General features: G+C 45.5%; 1 protein-coding gene across 1 annotated transcript in view; it reads left to right on the plus strand.

Annotated features, from left to right (window-relative positions):
* The first annotated feature begins 6705 nt into the window (after positions 1-6705).
* Positions 6706-23422, plus strand: part of LOC138512403 (cytochrome P450 2B4-like) — a 176784-nt gene continuing 160067 nt past the window's right edge. The window contains exon 1 of the mRNA XM_069627680.1: positions 6706-6910. Coding sequence (XP_069483781.1) covers positions 6722-6910 — 189 coding nt within the window. The 5' untranslated portion in view covers positions 6706-6721. The remainder of the gene's footprint in view (positions 6911-23422) is intronic.

The raw sequence follows: 23422 nt of genomic DNA on the forward strand, positions 1-23422 counted from the left end.
AAACACTGACTACTGGACCAAGGGCAAGTCGGCTTCAGACCTATGAGAGGAATGGAAAAGGCACTCCTCTCAATCTGGGACGATCTAAATCAAGAAGGTACGAAAAAGCCCACTAACCCAACTCTAAAACTTTAATTTTCTGCATACACTTATCCAAAACACACAACCACATCTCTGCACAGCAACATGCACACACTTCACCAGGCTGTAACAACATACAAACAACACATAACCATACACAAGAGCACATGGGAATTGCACTGACCCGAAACTCGCACCTAAGCTCAGCGAACAGTGAAAACAAACTGAAGCTGCTAACAGGACATCACAACTCTCACTCTACCTATTCCCGTTATTCCCGACTTTGGCCCCAATATTTTCCGGAGAACGTGTTAATTTTGTGTGGCATAATATTCTGAGACCCCACCAGGCCGTGTGCAGGCCAAGTCTTCCCGACCCATTTCCGGTGTTCCACTTGCCTCTCTCACCCTCTTCCCGCCTCCCAGCCTTCCCACCTCCCCTGACTGGCTAAATTGCAGCTAAGGGCCCCGAGGCAAAGGGCGGCTCCAACAGAGGCGGCTCCATACCGTGTCCGCAGGTGTCAGCAGGGGAAGCCAGAGGTCAGCCGTCAACCAACAGCAACTAGTACAGTAAGAGGGAGCAGGGTGGGGAGTTCAACAGCTACTGAACCCTGGAAGCCCAGGCACTTGGTAAACCTACTTACACCTTTACAATGCTTTGATTACCATCCTCTGCCACTATACACAATTCTCAAATCTAGCTGTGTTTAGTCTCATACTCATTTTACATTAAGTGTAGGCCTCCCTCCCACTATACAGGATTCTCAAATCTAGCTGTGTTTAGTCTTCTATTCAAATCTAGCTGTGTTTAGTTTCATACTCATTTTACATTGTTGTGTAGGCCTCCGTCCCACTATACAGGATTCTCAAATCTAGCTGTGTTTAGTTGTGTACTCAAATCTAGCTGTGTTTAGTCTTGTTCTCACATCTAGCTGTGTTCAGTCTCATGCTTGTTTTACATTGTTAGGTATAGGCCTCTCTCCCACTATACAGGATTCTCAAATCTAGATGTGTTCAGTCTCATACTCATAGGTATAGGCCTCTCTCCCTCTATAGAGGATCCTAAAATCTAGCGGTGTTTGGTCTTGTACTCAAATCTAGCAGTGTTTGGTCTTGTACTCAAATCTAGCAGTGTTTGGTCTTGTACTCAAATCTAGCAGTGTTTGGTCTACTCAAATCTAGCAGTGTTTGGTCTTGTACTCAAATCTAGCTGTGTTTGGTCTTGTACTCAAATCTAGCTGTGTTTGGTCTTGTACTCATACCGCACTGTTAGGTGTGGGCCTCTCTTCCACTATACAGGATTTTCAAATCTGGCTTTGTTTGGTCTTGTGCTCAGACCTAGCTGTATTTGGTCTTGTACTCATTCCGTAATGTTGGGTGTGGGTCTCTCTCCCACTGTGCAGGATTCTCGGGTCTGGCCGTGTTCGGTCTCGTACTCATTTTACATTGTTGGATGTAGGCCTCTCTCCCACTATACACGATTCTCAAATCTGGCAGTGTTTACTGAAATCTAACTGTGTTTAGTCTTATACCCATCTTACACCGTTAGGTGCAGGCCTCTCCGCCACTATGCAGGATTCTCAGATCTGGCCGTGTTTAGTCTTGTAGTCAATTCTGGTTAGACTAAATGGACATGCATCCAGTGGAGACCACAACGTGATAGTATTGTACCAACCCGCCACCAATACCTCAAATAACAATATAGACAGCTACCTGAACTGAGTCCTAAACCACCTGCCAACCGTACCTCAGTACCGTCCAACCCCCCCACGGTCAATGCACCTGTAGGATACACACACAACCCATTGATGGAAGAACAGACAGCACCCAAAGTACCCAAGCTCACCTAGATGAAAGACCAGTATTGGCCCAGCACAAGACATCACAGTCGACTTGTTATCTCTGCACCAAGTAGCAAAATGCCCCGGAACAGGAATGGGCGCCGAGAAGGAGCACACGATCATGCCACAATGGACATGGATACACAAATCCAACTGACCCCAGCAGCAACAGCCCCAAATGCAGGAAACACCCCGCCAAAAACCAATATGACCAGAACAAACTTCGAAAGAGAAAAATCCTTATATCTTACACCATGCCTCGCGACAACCTCAGAACATGGATACCCTGACGACACCGAGACCTCATGCCAAGCAAAGAATTGCTCTAGACAGCTAGAAAAAAGACAGTAGCACCCAAGAAGAGGGTGGGTAGACTTCAACCCTCTCACCCCAAACATCTCAAGAACAGAAGGGCACCACCTACACCCATGAATCACCAGACAAGATGACGAAGTACTATTAACCAACAACCCAACCATTACCCTAACAAACCGATTCAAAGAAGAAGAAGCCTTCGCTGACCTTCAACCAACCGGCATGTGTAGGGAAGCACCGCTATTGAACAGCCAAGCTATCAATCTAGCAGACCACTTCAATGAAGATGCATCCCTCGCTGATCCTCATCCAATCAACGTCAACACAGATGCACCGCGACTGAACAAATGCAAACCAAAACAAGGAACAACTAATAAGCAAAACCTCACCAAAAAGATCCACTGCAATTTAATCAATGCAAGGTCAACGTCCACGCATGGCACCGAAATATACGATCTCCTCTGCGACTGAGGTATCGACATCCTATTTGCAACAGAAACATGGCTAGACGACAACTACAAGATCACCCTCAACGACTGCCTGCTAAAAACTTCAAATGCGTCCAAGCAAACAGAAAAACAAAAAGAGTGGGGGGGGGACTGGCAATCATCCACAAGGAACTCCTGTCTATCAAATTGGAAGACGCATTAAACATCGATAAATGCGAATCCTATCAGTACACCCCAAAATAAACCTGAAATTCATACTGATATACAGACCGCCAACCTACAATGCAACCTTCGTAGACGCCTTCACAGAAGCAATCACCATCCTAGCCATCAATCATAATCACCTGATCGTCCAAAGAGATTTCAAACTCTGGTTCGATGAAGAAATCACAACCACACAAAAATCTCTAACCAGCCAACTACCAGCAATGAATCTACAACAACTAGTCAAAGGAGCAACCCACTCGGCAGGGCATACACTTGACGCAATCTTCGCGAACAAAGAACTCATTACCACAGCAGCCCCAATTCAAATACTTTGGAGCGACCACCTCATCATTCCCTTCGTAATCACAACAAGAACCACTCCAGTAAACAAGCATCAAGACAACCCACTGATCACCATGAAAAGAAACTGGAGAACCATCAAAAACCTAACTGAACTCCTGGAGCTTAGCAAACCGCACCCAACATTTATGGAACAAGTTGACCTGGACAAAAAAGTAGCCCTACTCCACACCTGGATTGCAACAACTATTGACAACATCACCAAAGAAAAACATTTAATTCCTTCCCATAAAAGAGCAACGGCAAAATGGTTCAACCCACTACTCAGCACCATGAAAAGAAAAAAACGAAGACTAGAACTAGGTTAGAGAACCAAACACACTGCAAATAAGCTGAAATTCCTGCAACATAACTGTGCATACAAAAAGGAAATACGAAAAGAAGAGGAAACACTACGACAACCGAATCTTCAAAGAACCAAACACCCAAAAAGAACTCTTCAAAATCATAAACGAAATAAAAAAATCCACCGGGCTGCAACAATACGCCAATTCCTTCGATGAAACTATGCAATGACCTAGCAGACCACTTCCAAAAACAAAGTCATCAGCATCCAACAAACCATACAAAGCAGACCACTCGATCATACTACGAACTCCACCTATCCTCATGAGGAACATCCGAACAAACTACAAAGCTTTCCTGAAATACTTTCGTCAAACTGGTAAATCAAAGCAACAACTCAGGTCCTCCTGAGGACCCTTGCCCCCCGGATATATACAAATCAATTCTTAAACAAGAAACTTCCATGGAATATCACAGGATTGTCCTCAACCTTTCAATCTCGACAGGGAAAGTTCCATAATCCTTCAAATCAGCGTACATCAGGCCACTACTCAAAGATACAGCGGGAACCGTAGAGGACCGCTCCAACTACAGATCCATCTCGAACATCCCGTACACAGCCAAACTGCTTGAAACGTACATATACAAAACAACCCAAGAATTCAAAGAAGAGCACTGCATACTAGATCAGCCACAAGTTGGTTTCATACCAATGAGAGGAATGGAATCAGCTCGCCTCTCAACATAGGATGACCTAAAAACAAATGCAGACTCGCACAACAGTACTGCCTTGATACTTCTAGATCTATCTGCAGCGTTCGACACAGTTAATCACAACATCCTCATAGAGACTATAAAAACTAGGAATAACAGACACCGCCCTACTGTGGCTCAAAGCCTTCTTAACAAACAGAATGGAAACCATATGGATGAAACCTTTCAAATCCAACCCGAGAGACTCCACATGTTTACAATTGTAAAAAAACCTGGGGGTCCTGATGGAGAGCAATCTTACTCTAGAGCCACAAGTAAACGCTCTAGTCAAGAAATGCCCGTTTCTCCTGCGAGCGGCAAAAAGGATCCTACCATTCCTGTCATTCACCAACTTAACAACCACCATCATCACTCTCGTCATGTCCAGAGTAGATTACGCCAATAGCCTATACCTGGGTATGCAGGAATGACTCCTAAAAAAACAACAACGCATACAAAACACGGCAGCCAGATTGCTTCTCAAACTACCCCGAAAAGAACACATCACACCTGCGCTAAAAACACTACATTGGCTACCAATAAAACAACAAATAAAATTCAAAACAATATGCATCGCGCACAGAGCAATACACAAACAAGGCGCTGAGTTCCTGAGCAACAAATTACGCCTACATCAACCAACAAGAACGCTCAGATCAAGCAACGGCATCGGCCTTGAACCAAAACCCTACAATAAAAGAACACTCGGAGGATCTTCTTTCTCTCACCAGGTGCCGAAAACTTTGAACGACCTACCAAAGAACATACGCAAGACAAGAAACCACCTACTATTCAGGAAACTGCTCAAATCCTGTCTTTTCACTTCGTAACTAGAAGACCGCCCTCAGGGACACACACACACACACAACTAAAACAATGATGAATGAAGACACAGATCCCGACTACCACCAAGCAATCAACTAAAAAATTGAATCTAAAGAACACACTCCACAACACACCGAAAGACTAACTGAGAGATAGACATGATTGGAGGACACTAAAGACTGAATACATAGCGAGACCAAGAGGGAAGTACCAGGACGATTCATCAATAGCACCCTGGCCCTAAACCACACCCAAGCCCAACACGCCCATGTCACGACAGATAGCAAGGGAACAGGGAGCACCCAACCCACAGCTCCTACAACAGAGGGAGAGAAATAAACATACCCAATCACATTATACAAAGCTCATAAGGATACAGCGGGAAAGGCGCTGCACCGCCACAGACAAGCAATCAACTAAACAATAGAATCTAAAGAAGACACACCGAACGACTGAGATAGCCATGACAGGAGGACACCAAAGACTGAATACATAGGCAGACCAAGACGGGAGTACCAGGACGATTCATCAATAGCACCCTGGGCCTGAACCACACCCAAGCCACAACAGACCCATGTCACCATAGATAGCAAGGGAATAGGGAGCACCCAACCTCAACTCCTACACAAGTGGGAGAGAAATAGACATACCCAACCACATTACACAAAGCTCATTAGCATACAGCTGGGAGCTTGCCGCATCAATACACACAACAGTTAGACGGCCAATAAAGGAAATCAGCAATAACGCCACCCACAGGAATACAATTTAAATGGAACAAGATGAACTAGAACCAGGATACAGTCCCCACTAACCAAACTTTCAAATCTCTGCATACCTAACCCACCCAAAAATCCACACAACCATCTCTCACCCAGCAAACTGCACGCATTTTACAACACAACATCAACAACAAACAACACTTTAAAAGCACCTACAGCACACGAGGTCTCGCCTGGTCCAATACTCGCACCAAAGCTCAGCGCACGGTGTATACCCAACTGAAGCCGCCAACAGCACACCACTTCTCCCACTCTCCTACTCCCCCTCAACCAGACTAAACTTCGTGCCCTCCATCTTGTTTACAGATCCGCCAGAGCGCCTGGGGACCACTCCGGTGGTGATAGTGCGCGGTACAAATACCCTTTTAATATTAACATGCCTTGAAAAAGTTTCATATTGCCAATTATTAGCATTTGCCTAAAAGTGCTAGCATGCAAACTGTGACTAACAAGCCAGGATTGGCTGAACGTTTCACCCAAGCTACAGGGCCACTTTGCAGTTAGGCATTGCCAGTGCTCATTGGGAATTGAGTGGTTCATTTTTGTTAGCCTGTTTTTCTGGTTCCACGCCTATTTACTCTTTCATGTTGGATGTTGAAATCGCATGTTGCACCAAAACTACTTGCACCCTTGGACAATTTGTGCACGAACAAGGGTGTTGGCTGCACAGGGCGGGTCCAGACAGCATGGATGTTGAAATCGCATGTTGCACCAAACAAACTACTTGCACCCTTGGACAATTTGTGCACGAACAAGGGTGTTGGCTGCACAGGGCGGGTCCAGGCAGCAAGTAGTAACTCGGTTTCTGTTACAGGCACTTTAAGATGGCGGCTCTCGCTTGGATGGAGTGTCCCAAAGTGTCATCAGTGCTGCTTGCTGTTGCTGTCCTGATCCTTGTTCTGGAGCTCCGAAGGTTGTGGCTTCCATCCAAGCGACGACCCCCAGGGCCTGCGCCGCTTCCTTTCCTGGGTAACGTGTTCAGTGATCGAGACAACGTGGAGTTCATGATTCATGTAAGTGAAAGATGTTGTAGGTGACTGTCTTCTGCGAGCTCTCGGGCTTTCTCTTGCTGGACGTCGGTCTGACCTCCTTGTGTCCCGGTGCACTTCAGTAGATGTATAGAAATTTATGTTTCTGCATACAGATTGGAAATGGTTTTCACCTCCGCACTTGTCACAGTTGTGTCCAATGGCTGGACATGGACCAACATGAGGATATTTGAAGCCACACCTGTAGCATTTCTTTTGTTCCGTGGGACGTGGTGCTTCTTTGGAGGTTCTGATGGGGCATATTGATGCCATGGAATTGGACTGGGTGATTTTGATGTTGTCCAGTGATTCTGTCTGTTGCATGAGAGCGGCATCCGCTCGAGCGAGTTGTAGTATTTCTTCTAGTGTCCTGCTCTTCTGCAACAATTTCTTCCTGAACTCTTGAGATGCACATCCGGCAATGGTTTGGGATTTTATCGCTTCTTCCGTTGAATATCTATCGAAATCACAATATTTCGCTCTTTTTCTGAGGCGCATTACAAAATTGTCCATGTTTTCGCTGCTATCCTGTGTGGAGGTGTGGAAAATATGGCGTTCGTAGTCGACGTTTCGCAGAGGCGCGAAATAAGCATTCAAAGCATCAATAATACCTTGGAAGGTGTCTGTGGTGGATTCAGGCATTTCAAAGACGATGTCTCGTACTATTGGTCCTAGAGAGTGGAGTAAGATTCCTCTGAGTCGACGCTCCTCCCTTACCCCTGACGCATCTATGTAGACATGTAATTCTTTGAGCCATCTGGCCCATCTGGGAGCAAGGCTGCTTGTGTCTGACATGTCAAAAGGCGGCACAGCCAGTAGTTGTAGGGATTCCGAGCCATAATCTTCTCTGTGGGTGGCTTGCCGGGGCGTGGAACTGGAGGAGGGGCTCAGGCTGCCACTGTCCGGGTTGTCTGCAGACATGTTTTCTTTATATGTCGGTGGTGCCTTGACTTTGATGTGCGCGTGCAGGCGAAGGATGTGAGGCCTTGTTGTGTGATTTTCAGCACCCACGTGCTATGGGGGGGTTTGTAAACACGGTTGGCTCTTTCTGCTGGTGAGGTAGCGTGATAGGGCAGAGCACGACGACTTCGCACGTGCAGGGCCTGAACATGGGCTTAAGTCAGACTGGCAGTGGAGCGCGATGCGAGTGCGCGCGAGCTAGGCTTGACGATGGTTTTGCATTCACTCCGCAGCATATGAGTGACCTTTTCGCCGAGCACCGCGTGTAATACGCGGCGCGCGTGACGTGACTTCACACTGGTAGGGATGGCCGTATGTAAGTTGACGCTTACTTGAGTCCGAATCAGGGCCGCGTGGTTTGCGAGCGGCTTCGGAGCAGTGAGCGAGGCTCCCGGGGTCTCGAGCAGACGGCTGGCGGGATTTTCCTGCGTGTTCCGGCGCTCGATTATGAAGTCCTCGTCGCCATTGTTGTGGGTGTAGACCGGCATGCAGGCTTGCAATATGCGTGAATATAAATCATTAAGAGCCGGCGCACGGAAATAAACAGAGACAGCGGCGGTGCGTCTTTACACTTCTTTATTCCATATCCAACTGCCGCGCCAAGCGCGGTAACCCCGCCTCCCACACCGCGTGGGGCGCAGCCCACTTTGTCCGTCATAGACAGAGGACTCTTCCTCTGAGTATGCAGTGGAAATGAAGGTAGGACACTACAGTAACGTGTCAAGTTAATGCATCTGTTACAGAAACAAAGTAGTCTTTGGGAGTTAAAAAGTTAAGGGAGGCGGCAGGACAATCATTGTGAGCGTGACGATCTGATGGGGTGGGGCAAAGGAGGGGACGTTTCCTGCAGACAATATTGGAATGTTGTTTGCCTACTGCGGAATGAATCAACACATTGGATGGACACAGCGATGGTGTTTTTGTTTTTAATTAGAACAAAATGACAATCAAACAGGGAGGGCTTCTGATAATTCCGCGTATTGTATGCACTCTTAATTCTTTTTAAGTTGGGCGTAACAAACTCCCCTTCACAATGGGGGTTTGTAGGCAAATGAATTACATTTTTAACTCTAAAAACATCCACACTTCGTTGCACCTATTGTAGGATGTATTTTAAAATTAAAGTTCCTCTTTAGGGCAAGCACCCTCATGTGGCGCTGCCGTGCTGGCATCACTGACTCAAATATTCGTGTATCTGTTAGGGCGTGTGCAAGGGACGCTTTTTTATTGGGAATTTTCAATCCAGATTTTTTTTAGTAAAAGGTAAGTACGCCACTTGCCTGAAGGGCTGCTCACACGAGCAAGGACTGTGCAAATTAGACCTTAACTCGAAATCTTTATTCTTACAGTATAGGCTTTCCAATTTCCGTTAAATAAAATGTTACTGTACTCACTTTAAATGGGCCAACTCTTATGTTAGATATAACACTCCACGCCAGAGTTCTGCAGGATTGCAGTTCACGGCAGGATGCCGTGCTGAATCTCGACATTGTTTCCAGTGGGACCATTTTCTTTTTTACATGTCTGTATAAAACATCCAGCACGCGCAGAGTGCATTTCGGGGCCAGGAGCTCTGGGTGAGTTGATGGAACATAGTTATCACGTGCTTTTTAACCGTCCACTGTTGCCCCGTTGCCCTGCAGTACAACCGTTGTTTATTTCTTGGCTGGGTAGCCTGTTGGAAGCCCGTTGGTAGACTGTAACCTCTATGTACAATTTAAGGAGCAGAACGACTAGTACTGCTGCCATGGAAACCAGAGAGCATACTGCATTACTGTCGTGAGACCTGAAATTGAATCGGGCTTACTCTGAGGAGACAATTGATAGACCTGTTGTGGAAGATAAAATTCACTACTTTGGAACAGCTGGTCTGGACTCTGACCAACAGAGTAGTAATCAAAGAAGGAATCTTGTTGAGGTGAATAGTCGGCACCAAAGTGAGATGTATGAAGCCTGTGGGCTATTAGGGTAAAAAAACAGCGACAGAGAGGCCACCGAAGGACATAAGATTGGGCCTCATAGAGTATTCTAAACTTATACTGAAATCGAAACTGGATACACGAACGCCAGTACAGACAATCAGACTTCAGTCTCACTGCAGGCACTAGCACTGAAGTGGACAAGCCTAAACCTTAAAGCAAATAGAGAAGAGAACAGGAGGGTTAATACTACTGCAGTAAATGACTTAGGTATACTTGAGCTTGATGACATTGTTAATCTGGCGATGAGTGCCAAACGCATAGAACTGAATACCTTAAGCATGGGCTGGTGAGATTTGTTTTTCATGAGCTTGGACTGTGCCCTTGTTGTCGGTCAGATCCTTGGTGAACCACAGGGTGGGGCATTTGGCTCTGGTATGGTCCAGTTTTAAAGGGATATATGTACAGACAAACACCTTTAAGGTTAAATGATCATTTGCAGTATTTATTCATTTATACAGGGAGGAACAATGCTCTGTTGATCAAAAAGCATGTACAATAGATAGGAATTCAGATTTTCAACACATTCGTTCCAGAAAGTCATAATTCTATTAAAGGCACGGAGGCGAAAGATTATGCTTCTCTTTCCATTTTACTACTTCAGCAGCAAATGTACAAACCAATAAAACGTGATAAAACTCATTAAAAAAACTACAATACCCATTGTTTTTGAGTCTTTGGTAGTTCTGATCTTATTGGTCCTCAAACTGACCACATGATAACACTAACCAATCAGCATAGTCCTTATCCTTAAACCACACTGTCCCTCTACTTCACTTCCTCTTTCTTTGCTCAGTCGAGAATGCGTCCAGTCAACTTTGCAATCCCGTCCATTCCATGCAGATACATCCTCAATTTCCGGATTGTTTGGTGTTCGCCACTGCACCTAATAGAAACACCAAGTAACCAGTGACTGTAAGGCGAAAGAGGGTGGGACAATCGTAAAATCAACCATCATTTCCATCTATTATCCTTTTGTGCGTTTTAACAAATCTGTAACACTTCAATCTATTCATCATAAAACATTAAAATAATTTCAGGAAAAACATGTAAAACATTCCAGTAACTTTTCCATTCCATTATTGTTATTACGATTGATCCGTGTCTTTAATAGAATTATGATTTTCTGGAACGAATGTGTTGAAAATCTGAATTCTATGTCAATATCGGAGGCTCGGATTATGCTTGTTCAAAGCTTACTCTCACCACTAACGATGCCACACTTTCCGTTGGTTTAAAATAGAAGTTTTAAATGTCGATTTATTCAACCAATCTGCAGACCTCATAATTTCTTCTACTCTGGCTCCTATGTTGAATGCCTTGGTAGCCATCGCCCCTCTTGCTGAGTGAGCCCCATATTTTACTACGTCAATGCCTGCCTGTTCCATCACCCATCTAAGCCACCTGGCTATGGTAGCCGGTATTATGGCTTTAAAAGGTTTACAAATTGCTATTGGTAACTGAGATACTCCTGGAGGTCTCACTTCCCTTGTCATGCCCTCCTATGCTGCTAAGCATCTGACCGGGCATAATTCTGGTTGTCCCGGAAAAGATTTGTAAGATATGGATCTCAAACCTGTCTTAGCCCTCCTCGTTAAGAGGAAGGTCACTCAGTTTGGTGACACTCTTTCTGTTGATCTCAAGTGCTCTAACGTCTGATGACCTTTTAAAAGTCAATAGACAAAGTAGCATTGCTAGCTTGCCTGAAATAGCCTTCCTGGATAGCTCCTGATTATCTGGCCATGATAGAAATAATTTCAAAACTGTGTTGACATCCCACAATTGAGTATATTTTTCACTAGGGGGTCTAGTTATCTTTACTCCTGTTACTAGTCTACAAAACAGGGAATGTTCACCTATCGCCATGCCTTTGATCCTGGGGTGGCCTGCCGATATTGCTGACCTGCCTGTATTGATTGTTCTGTATGCCTTCCCTTGGGCTGCCAACTGTGCTAAGAAATTGGCTACATGTACTAAATCCGTTCCATCGGGATGGATACTCCCCTCCAAACACCAGCTACGCCATCTAGCCCATGCAGACTTATAAACCCTGTGTGTTCCTGGGGCCTAGGATTCGTTAATGATTTTTTCTGCCTCATTTGATAGTCCTGGCCTAATCCAAGATCTCCTGAATTTGTCCATGCGATTAGGTTGAATCTGCCTGACCCCACTAGTGGATGGCTGAGGTCCCTGGGGTCTCGAAAAATGAATTCGTAGCTGAGTAGCGCCACTGGGTTGTGGTGAGAGAATTCCAGTAGACTGGGGAACTGCACCTGACCCCTCCAATCCGGCGTAACTAGAACTAGCAATGCTTTCTGCAGCCTCAGAGTGTAATAGAAAAAGGAGGAAATGCATAGTTTGTCTGGTTTGTCTGTTGGCCCCATGGTTGCAGGCAGGCCTCTGTCACTTCTGCCTCTGGGTCCGGTCTCCAGCTGAAGAACAAGGTTAATTGTTTGTTCAGTCTCGATGCAAACAGGTCGATCTGGCAGCTTCCAATTGCTGGTGTCCCTGAGGTAACTGGAGTTCCAATCGGCCACCTCATTCTGATGTCCTGGCAGGTACTCCGCCGTCACTTACACTTTCCTCTGAAGACAGAGTTCCCAGAAATCTTTTGCTAATTCTGCCAGTAGTCTGGATCTTGTCCCACCCAGTCTGTTTATGTACCTGACTGTCGAGACATTGTCCATCAATAGCAGGACACAACATTGTGCCCTCTCTTGAGTCCAGCATTTCACTGCAAAGGACCCTGCCAGTAGCTCCATACAGTTGATATGGAGAGTTGTCTCCTGATCCGACCACCTGCCCCCTGTCGACAGGTTCCCGCATCGGGCGCCCCAGCCCCATCTGCTGTCGTCGGATTCGATGACAAGGTCCGGGGATGAGCCAAAACTGGCCCAACCGTTCCATGCATCCATGTGGTGTAGCCACCATTCCAACTCTTCCCTCAATTCTTGGGAGATGGTAACATTCGTTTCGTATGATGCGCCCCTCCTGAGGTGTTTGATCTTTAACCTCTGGAGTGCCCTGTAATGTACTGGTCCTGGAAATATCGCTTGGGTCTTAAGATGCTAGTCGGCCCACTAACCTTGCAATGTCCCTCAGTGACATTTCTCCTCTTGCTACGGTGTGTCTTAACTGTTTTTTGATATCGTTCACCTTGGCAATTGGTAGGCTGAGAGATCCGGAATAGAGTCCATTATGAACCCCAGCAATTCCATTGACTGTTCCGGTACTATCTTGGATTTCTCCCAATTTATTAGGAAACCCAGGTCCTCTAATAATGTTATTATTGTCTGCACCTGTACTTGGAGTGTCTCTTTCTCCCGACACATCAGACATATATCGTCTAGGTATATTATGAGTCTTATTCCCTGACTCCTGAGGTGCGTCACCACTGGCTTCATTATCTTCGTGAAGCACCATGGTGCAGATGCCAGGCCGAAGGGCAGACATCGAAACTCCCATGTCGACTCTCCACAGATAAACCTTAGGAATCTGCAATGTTCCTCTGCTATGGGTATAGTTAGATATGCATCCTTTAGATCTATTCTGGCGAGCCAATCTCCTTGAATTAAGATATCTCTTAACAGGTGTATCCCTTCCATCTTGAAGGGCCTGTACACCACAAATTTGTTCAAACCCTTCATGTTTATAATTGGTCTTACCTTGTGTTTCCCTTTCACCAGGAACATGTTGCTTATATAACCTCTTGAGGGATCTGTTACTAGTCTTATGGCATTTTTGCTTTTTAGTCCTCTTAGCTCTTCCTCTAGCAATAATTTGTCATCTCTGTTTAGCTCTAAACCCTTTGGAGGATTCCTCTGTTGAGGTGTCTCTAGAAAATCTATGTGAAAACCTTGTACAGTTTCTATTATCCAAGTATCCCCAGATATAGTGTGCCAATTTATTGTAAACTCTGCTATTCTCCCCCCTACTGCTGGGGTAATTAATCGTGGGCTGTTCGCTCTCACCTCAGGTCTTTTGTTGACACTCTCTGTGTCGCCAGCTTCTACCCCTTCCTCGGCCCCTTGATGGGAACAAATCGGTCTGCCTTCGATCCTCTTGGTCTCGCCACTTCGTTCTATCCTGGTAGGATCTGTTAAAGTGGAACCGGCCAGCCGAGCGACTCCTGCCTCTGCTGGCCCTCCCGAAAATCTGTCTCCCAAACACTCTCTTGAGTGATGCCTGCGCCTTGTCCAGAGCCGCATAGGAGTTAGCGAACTTTGTTAACTCTTTAATAAAGGAATCTCCAAAGAGCTTTCCCTTTGCGGTCGACGCTGACTCCCAAGAAGCTAGTTGACTTAGCTTCGGGTCTATCTTTACTAGAAGAGATCTTCTCTTCGTGGTGATCGTGTGGTTGGCGTTACCCAACATACAGATTGCCCTCTGGGCCTACACGATCTGAATTGCCGGGTCCACTGGTTCTCCCTTTTCTCTGGCCTCTTCGCCAATCTGCAGAATCTTAGTGAGGGGCCCTGTCATGTCCAGCATTTTGTCCTGGACCTATCTAGTCCTTTTCTCATGTCCGTGGTGTACTTGCTCATGAACGTGATCATTTTCTCATCGATCTCGGGTGTATGCGCCACACCCTCTGGGAGGTGAGGTCTCAGGCATTCTGCCCTCATCTTACTCCTAGCCTCTTTAGCTAGGGGCGCCCTCAGGCGCTTGCTCAGGTAGGCTGCTATTTTATTTGGCGGCTCCCATTTAGAAGACCATGGGTGGATCAGTGCCTCAGGATCAAAATCATCACCTGCACCGTCCTCCTCTGTCTCCTCCTTCCTCTTTTGCTTTGGCGTTTTATGGCCTTCGTCTTCTGAGGAAGATATGGAATATACCTCTTCCTCTGAATATTCTTCCTCCCAGTCCTCCTCTCCCTCATCAGAGGTGTCTGAGGATTTATCCTGCCACCTGGTAGGCCCTGCCTTGGATCTCACTCTCCTTCTCTTACCACCCTTCTTCCTTAGTGGTCTGCCCGGGGGGGGGGGCGGGGTGGGCTTCTTCTGCTTGCCGGCTGCTTTTCTGCCCCCTTTGTTTTCCCCTGTGCTTTTAGCCTTTTGATCTCCTCAGGACCCTGTGAGAACTTGAGCCAGTCCTCCATCAGAGCTATCTGCTGTGGCCTTTGTCCCAAAGAGGCCCCCAGGGCTTTTTGGAGGACCTGAGACATATCTGCATGGCTCCTCTTCTGGCTAATGTTAGCCTTTCCCTCATCACTGGAGGAGCTCAGGTCTGCACAGAACACTGGGGATTTTAAATATGCCGGGAGTTTTTATATCTCTTGGAGATTTAAATATATCTATATTGTATTGATTACCTGGCTTGTTTTATATATATATATATATATATATATATATATATATATATATATATATATATATATATATATATATATATATATATATATATATATATATATATATATATATATGATATAGCAGGTTTTAACTGGGACTGTGCCCATCACTGTTTTGTTGCGGTATCTCTTTCTGGCCTGCAGGGGCGCTGTGATCTATATTTGCGTAGCACGACTATACAGAATGTTGTGTCCTGAAGTGAACAAGCGGATTCTGTCACCAGACTCTTCAGGATCAGATGTTACAAAGGTAGGCTTTCGGAGCGCTCTAATTAATGTGATTATACTCTCTAAACGGTCCGTGAAATGGTGGGAGTGCTGGAACGGTGTGGTCCCGTCACGCTCTCCCTTCCCTGACCGTAGTGCCCTCTGTTGTTCTCTTCAGAGGTTGCGGTCGCCGGAGCACCAGCCCTGTTGCGACCGCAACTTCAGAATTCTCACAAATCAGTTGCGGATATGCTCCGCCAAAGCTCTAAGATGTGCACGCGTGCGTGCAGGTGTGCCTTTCCATACACAGACTATCAACATACATTCAACACAGAATAATGAAAAGGGCACTTAACTCGCTGCCGAACAGCAAAGAAAGAGGAAGTGAAGTAGAGGGACAGTGTGGTTAAAGGAAAAAGACTATGTTGATTGGTTAATGTTAGCATGTGGCAGGGGAGTTGCTAGGTCTAGAAAAGACCCGGGGCTACGCTGAAGTCGGAACTGTTGGGACTCGGGGCTAGCTAGTCTTTTGGCTGTAGCTCCTGAGATTCTACCCGGGGCTACAACCAAAATATCAGGGGCTATAGCCCCCTTAGCCCCCCCCAGCAACGCCCCTGGCATGTGGTCAGTTTGAGGACCAATAAGAACAGAACTACCAAAGACTCAAAAACAATGGTTATTGTCGTTTTGTATGAGTTTTGTTATCATGTTTTATTGGTTTGTGCATTTGCTGCTGAAGTAGTAAAATGGAAAGAGAAGCATTATCCGAGCCTCCGGTCTTGACATAGAATCAGATTTGACGGGAAACAGTGAGTTCGAGGTTGTCGAGGGGAGTAAGTGGAATAGTCACCGGGGACAATGGATGGGTGGACATACGTAAAGGACAAACAACAGTAGACATTTTAAGTGCAGATAGGCTGTACAGCCAGCTGTGTTCGAGATGTGACCATGATGGATGAAGTGCTAGAGTGGAGGCAGAGAATGTGCGGTACAAAGGGAGGTTAGAGGCGAGGGAAAAAATAAATGTTCAAGGATGCAGATTAAGAGGGTAACTCGGAGGTAAGAAGGTGGGCTTTTAGTGTGGATTTGAACAAATCAATGTGGACTGTTTCTCGGATGTAGGTTGTTAGGTTTAGGGGTGGTACTGTCTGAGAGGTTGACCAACCGATTTTCCATTGCTTGCCTTACCCTGTCCCTTGTGGGTAGGGAGGAGAATAGGAATTGTGACACGGTCTGTTCAGTTGAGCATAATTGGATTGAGGCATTTGAGGGGGTTTGCACATGAGTTATATGCGGGGAGCATGCCAGGATAAGGAGAGTAATTCTGGTACTCTTAGTCACTTGGGTTCTGTGAGGGGTCAGAAATGTGAGGCAAACAACTTTGTGAAGGTTTTTCAAAAGAGGCCATTTTATTAACTCAAAAGGTTGGATAAACACCTCACTATCTGACAAGGATTTCCCTGCCTAAAATAAACTAAAGGAAACACTCTAATAAAGGATCTCTGTCCCTCACACTTATACATACAGTAACTCAACGAGGTAATGTATGGCATTTCAAAGGCAACAAAAATATAACAGTTAAGTACACACCATGAAAACAATCTCTCCTTATAATTGTAAGGGAGGAAGGGTCCATATGCCCCCCCTTGTACATTCTGCATGAAATAAGTCTATTTGCTCATCCCATAGTGGGGAGACGTCCAGGGCTGGACTGCCCCACCGGGACACCGGGACATCCCCCGGTAGGCCTCTGGCCCATAGGGCCTCTTTGGAGCGCACACACATTGCCAGCGCAGGTCAGCAGGGCAGGCTGCAGCAGCCAGCCGGGCCGGGATCAATGTGGACTGGAAGATAAGCAAGCAGACACTTGATTAAACAAAGAGATATGAAGGAACTTTTCATTTGAACTGTGTGTGTCACTCACTGATCGTAGCTATAATAGGACTGGACTTTCACCATATGAACGCTGCTGTTCAAGCATTCGGCCTCTCTGGTTATACACAGCATGTGTGTATGTTACACAGCGCTGTTAACCCCTTAGTGCCCTTGTCGACCCTCTTTTAATCAAGTGACCCGCCCAACATCTCTGAATGGCATGCTGTTTTATTCACACGGTGAGACCAGTCTCTAATAGCCTTCTGTGTATGCACCCAACGAGGTGCCGCCACCATGAATGAAATAAATTCTGCAAAGTGGGCCTCGGGAAAGGAACCCTCACAGACCTTACAGTCTCTGCATTTCATCATTCATCCAATCATCCCAAGTAAGCATACATGACATCTCACATACAACCTCTCGCTGGCCAGCAACATCACCAGCTGTCAACCTTTGGGCATGGAACCCTGACAGACCTCACACATGCACCAGATATTCTGCATTCCCCATTCCAAGGCACAGGCAAACATCCAAGCAAGTGAGCATGACACATCACCACACATCTTCTCTGCAACGGAAACCGTACACCCCAACACAAGAACATGGCATATCACAACAGGCTGTGTAGTGAGCAATGTGACCATGGCTTACTAGGCATCATGAAAGTTTTTCACCAAGTCTGCTGTGTCAGCCAATCAGCAAGCTCAGATTGCTGGCTTTATCGACTCATATAAACCCTGATTTTTGCCCGCAGCCATGCGTACCCCCATTGCCCACCCACTCCTCTATGTTTAAAAGAAAAAAAACGTGCCTACAGCCACTTTCCTCTTGGTCCTGCCTAGGCCGGCACCTCTTTAAGATGAAACTAGAAAGAGGACCTTATGCATTTTGAAGGAGCTCTCTTCACTTATTTCAATGGTGCCTTTGGTTCCCTTTTTGGAAGAACCCTTTCTGCCCCGTTTGTCTGCTCGGAGCACAAGTAATCTTTGGAGAAATGGGGCACCCCGTCGCTATTAGCAGCCCAAACGTTTGAGCAAGGGATGGACTGTGTACCAAAAGAGGCCCTGGATATCATTTTCAAAGTGGTCCTATATAACACCTTTTCAGTGAGCCTAATCCTTTTCCTAAGGAAATAAAATAGGTAAAAACACAAAACAGCTCAGGGTGCAGAGGCCTACCAGGAAATCTCTAGAGAACCCTATAGGCCAATCCACCACTGGCCAGGGTGCAGAGGCCTACCAGGAAATCTCTGGAGATCCCTATAGGCCAGTCCACCCTGCCCCTGGTGCAGAGGCCTATCAGGACATCGCCAGAGTTCTGTATTCCGTATAGGCCAGTCCACCCTTGCCCAGTGTGCAGAGGCCTACCAGTAAATCTCCAGAGTTACCTATAGGCTAGTCCACCCATGCGCAGGGTGCAGAGGCCTAAGGTGGCTCTATGGTGACATGTATGCATGCCACCAAAACCGAGTACGAAATTAATTATTCAAAGAAGCCCCTTTTCTTTAGTCTTTGTGCCATTAGAGATACATGAGGACAATAACTGCCTCCCTCGAGTTAGATGGGCGGTGTTTTTTACATTTCTAGTTTTTTGCAATCATTTAACTGAATATTGGTCTTTGGAGTCCAAGGATCACAGTCATCAGATATTACTTAAATCAACCGCAATGAAAGTCAGCCCTTTACAGGATTCTATGGGTATTTAAAGCGGAGCTACGTTATGCCCCCATCCTCACATAATGGCAATTTACTCATACATGATGCAATCCCCAATCCAAAATGTGCCTTCTATGACATTCCTAGTGTATGCAGCTCGATTCCAGGTGCTGGAAAATCGAGTGAGATAGGTACTGGTTTCTCTTCTAAGTTGCGACGTGAAATCGTATATTTTTGGACAATGGGCACCCCTTCACATGAATGATCGCCAGGCAATTTCTCAAGGTCTTGCTCTGAAGAAAGCAACTTTCCTCGGGGTGAAGGCATGAACAATATATTTTTACCTGGGGCTTTTATTTGCCATTTATCCTTTCTGAAGCCTTTGACTTAAGAGTTGTTACCTCAAGGGATGAACGTACATTTAACCAGAGTCTTGCCAAAATAAACAATTATTGACAATGCCAACAGGTTGGGCTTTTGTATAGGCATGGGTAAGGTATTTACCTGGGCATCTAAAAGCAGTACTTCTCAAAAGCCTAATATTTATATACACAAGCTGAAACTGTTGGCTTTACCAATGCTTGTTTTTAACAGGTCTTCATAGGAGGATAGTGCTTATAAATCGAGTGGCTAAAGGCAGACCTTGGTAAGACGTTATTATTACACCAGTAGTGGGTTTACATATCTAATTAAGTCATTAACTGTCACAAGACTGCTTTGAAAAAAACTGGCAGGGACTTCAAATGCAAAGTTTGATGGTAAGGCTTGATTAAAGCAAGCTCGAGGAGTTCCTGTGAGGAGATGTTTTGGGCTGGGAGAGGCAGAAACTGGGTTGGACAGGCCATACAGATTAGCATGGCCATGGGCAGTCAATGGGTGGGCACATAACCAAACAACACCTACAGGCTGTGAGGTCCTCCCCTTATACCATGTCTCTCTATCTGTACTCCTATGCAATAGTTCCGGCTTATAGGTGGTGCAAGTATACAGGGTGTTTCCCTTCTGGTCCAAAAGCTGAATGTGCTGACTTTGTGTGGGATACGGATGTTACCATGTGTGATCATGATCTGTGTCTGTATGGAGCAGGGTAGGAAAAGCTCCTTCAGGGCTATGGGGAAACTCCCTAAAACATTAAGGGGCGGAGGCCCTATAGTAACAGTATCAGGATGGAGAAATCTGGCGCAAGAGTCTAATCTAATTGGACCTAATGTTATAGTCAAGTATCCACTGTCCTATTGTAAGCAATAAGGGAGCCTCATTTTCAAAGTCCCAATAATTGCACTGATGGGGCATTTATGCTTGATGAGCAAACAGGTCCCCTCTGTGCACTTTAGTCATTTGCAATACAAAGTGCAAAACAAAGTTGTAAATGTGTGAGTAATCAACTGTGCACCTTTGTTTTTGCACATCACAGTGCAAATAAGCACTGCTTGATGTTTATGCATGGCAGGCAGCATCTAAAATGGATTCAAAAGTAATCTGCCTGCTTTTTGCTGGTTTAAAAACCATTCAGATTGTATGGGAATCTACATCCTTTACACCAGCATGAATATGTCATGCCGGCATAAATGCTGTGGCATATGGATGGCGGACAGAATGGGGAGACGGAATCCGATATTAGGTTCCATGACCCCTTTCTGCCATATGCATGAAAGAAAATCAGGCATGACATCAAATGGATGTGTACAATTTTACACGTACATTGTACGCATGCACTGTATGCTACAAACTGCTCAACATGAGTCCAACGTTGCCTGGCCCTTAATGTTTTCTTCAGTGCACTCACTATCTCAGGGGTTTAAAGCACCCAGGAGTGGAGTGGCCTATAGTGAACTCTGGAGATTTCCTGGTAGGCCTGTGCACCCTGGGCCCCTTTTGTGTGGTATTTACACATTTTCCCGTAGGAAAAAATGTCTGGGATTGGTAAAAATGACCAATATTGGGCCTCTTTGAAAATTATTTCCAGGGCCTCTTTTCGTTCCCAGTCCCCCCCTGGAGACGTCCTCTTGTCTTTCACTGACGACAGTAGAAGGAAGCCCAGGCACGAATTGTTACAAACTGAAAACAGTATTCTGTCTCTTCCTCTGAGCTCACTGCCCTGAGTGAGACCGGGGCGGATCTTGATTTGTGTATTCATCCGTCTCCACAAACCTGCTCCTTCACCCCCAACTTTAAAAATTATAGCTTGCACAACCTTTTGCCCCTCTATTCTCCTTTGATGTAGCAGTTGGTGAGACCCTTTCCCGTAGACCATGCTAGATTGCCCCCAACATAACTAATACTGTGTGATCATACATTCCTCTTGGACTAATACCTATCAATTCATCCGTTTGAACCATGAGGCACCAGGGTGAATACATCGCAGATCAAAACCTTTAGATAAGCCACCTGGCAAACAAGACCACCGCACCTCAGCCCTGCAAAGGCCTAGGTAAAAAATGTGTATATGTTTGTTCACAATTTATACACGACCCCGCATTTTGGTATGAGTTTTATGTGTTCCATTATTCTTCGTATGTCAACGATTACTGTGTAGTTAGATTAGTTAGGACAAACGCATCTTGTGGACCCAGCCTGACCTTCACCCTTTCACCCCTCCCAGATTAGCCCAGCTGACCCATGTGCTGCGAGAAGCAACAGCTCTGCACCAACCAATCAAGTTGCACCAACTCCATATGGACTACACAGTATAGTTACAATGCACCAATGGGCCCGCACTATTCATCCCTTATACTGTTCATCACTGATGACAAAATTTGTATATAAAGATATGTTGTTTCTGTATTGTTGGCAGAGCGCTCTCAGAGCAGCAGAGTCCTCTGCGTGCGTCATTTACTTTATAAACCTTTACTCAACTTGCAATCTTTCTCCTGGTCTTATTCCCTACTGGGGTGTGTCAGTTTATTCTGAGTTGGGATTTGTATTTTTGTGGAATGACCAGCTTCACTTGGTGACCCCGATGTGATTGGCCCGGGAAGACCCCCATGCTCCGCGGCGAGATCCGGGGCACCCCCATCAAGACCACCGCCACCTACGGCCGACCAGTATTTAAAACGCGTACGCTCCTGAGCAGGTTCTGCGGGTCCCAGCTTTGCAAATACCCAACTGCTCACCGGAGCAGGCGACGGCTTGGTTGGGGGAGGCACCCCATATTGTGGCTAGACCGCAAACTGAGGCTCTCGGACCACCACGAACATGTGAGTATTGATTGCAAGAAGTCTTAAAGGAGGGGGAATTAACGTGAGAAGGGTCAGATTAAAACAAGCAGGGGGAATAGCCTGTGGATTGAATTCAGTATGAGTGGGATTGAGTGATTGTTGATTAAGGTCTTTTTTCTTCTTCATATGGCCATTAGGTCTTTTATATAAGGTGATGAAATAAGAGGAGATACAGGAACCTAGCTCCGAAAGGTGGTGGAAGGCGGCGCTGCATATTACTGTCTTGACCAATGCAGGGTTATACATGGGGAAAAGAGGAATAAGTAGGAGTCTTATATATTAAGTAGACTCGGAAAATATTAGTAATTAGTTTTTCTTTTTTTAGTGTTGGTAAACGCTCTTTAGAGGTCGTCCCAGAAGGGGTCAGGGTGGAGTGACTGTGAAGTGTGAATGAAGGGGAGAATTAAGTATTGTTGAAAAGGAATCGATGCCTAAAAAGATAGCTTAAAAAATATATGTTCTATGTTCTCTGTTGTGAGTGACTTTTTTTGTTGTTGGTGGTAAGGTGCGTCGGACTGTAAGGTCTGTCTGTTCAGTGGTTTATGTGTCCATGGTTTTCTGTTGTCTTAATGAAATGGTAAGAAGCAAAATAAGGTGTAAGTGAAATGTTTTGAAATGCAATCTTGAAGATTCACCATTTTGACATATTTGTCAGCACCTCCCCTTATACAGTGAGAAAATAAAAAAGTATCATGACCAATGGCTGACCGAGATTAAGGGAGAGGATCGTCTCAGATATGGCCAGAAGGAGGGTCCTTTGATAAAACAGTGTTGGATGTGGTAGCAACATACCTATTGGCCAAATATAAGGGAAAGCAGCTCCAAAATAGGAGGGAAGTATTAGACATCTGGAGAAGGTTTGAAGAAGCACAGCCTAAGAAAAATAACGTTGGGGAACCACAGTCTGCAGTGGCAACAAGCAAGGAGGAGGAGGGGGGAGGAAAGAAGGAAGGAGAGGAACCACAGATAAAAATGAAATAAGGAAACCCTGGTTTGTAACAAGGTTCCAACACAGTTCGGTGTGACTCCAACTTGACAACAAAGTTCCAACACTCCAATGGTTCAGCAACGGTTCTTTCTCTTCCTCTTGTAATAAGTAAGACTCAAAGTAATCTTCACATAAACAAAGAATATTTCCTTAGTTCATCAGTATTAACATAAATTGTCTTTGTCAGGATGCGTTTATTTATTTATTTATTTCTAATGTGCCTTAGGCCATAGGCATCAGGGCGTGGAGGAAAGATAGATTGAGA

Source organism: Ambystoma mexicanum, chromosome 1p, assembly GCF_040938575.1.
Source record: "Ambystoma mexicanum isolate Mex_15411 chromosome 1p, UKY_AmexF1_1, whole genome shotgun sequence".
Lineage (NCBI taxonomy): Eukaryota > Metazoa > Chordata > Amphibia > Caudata > Ambystomatidae > Ambystoma > Ambystoma mexicanum.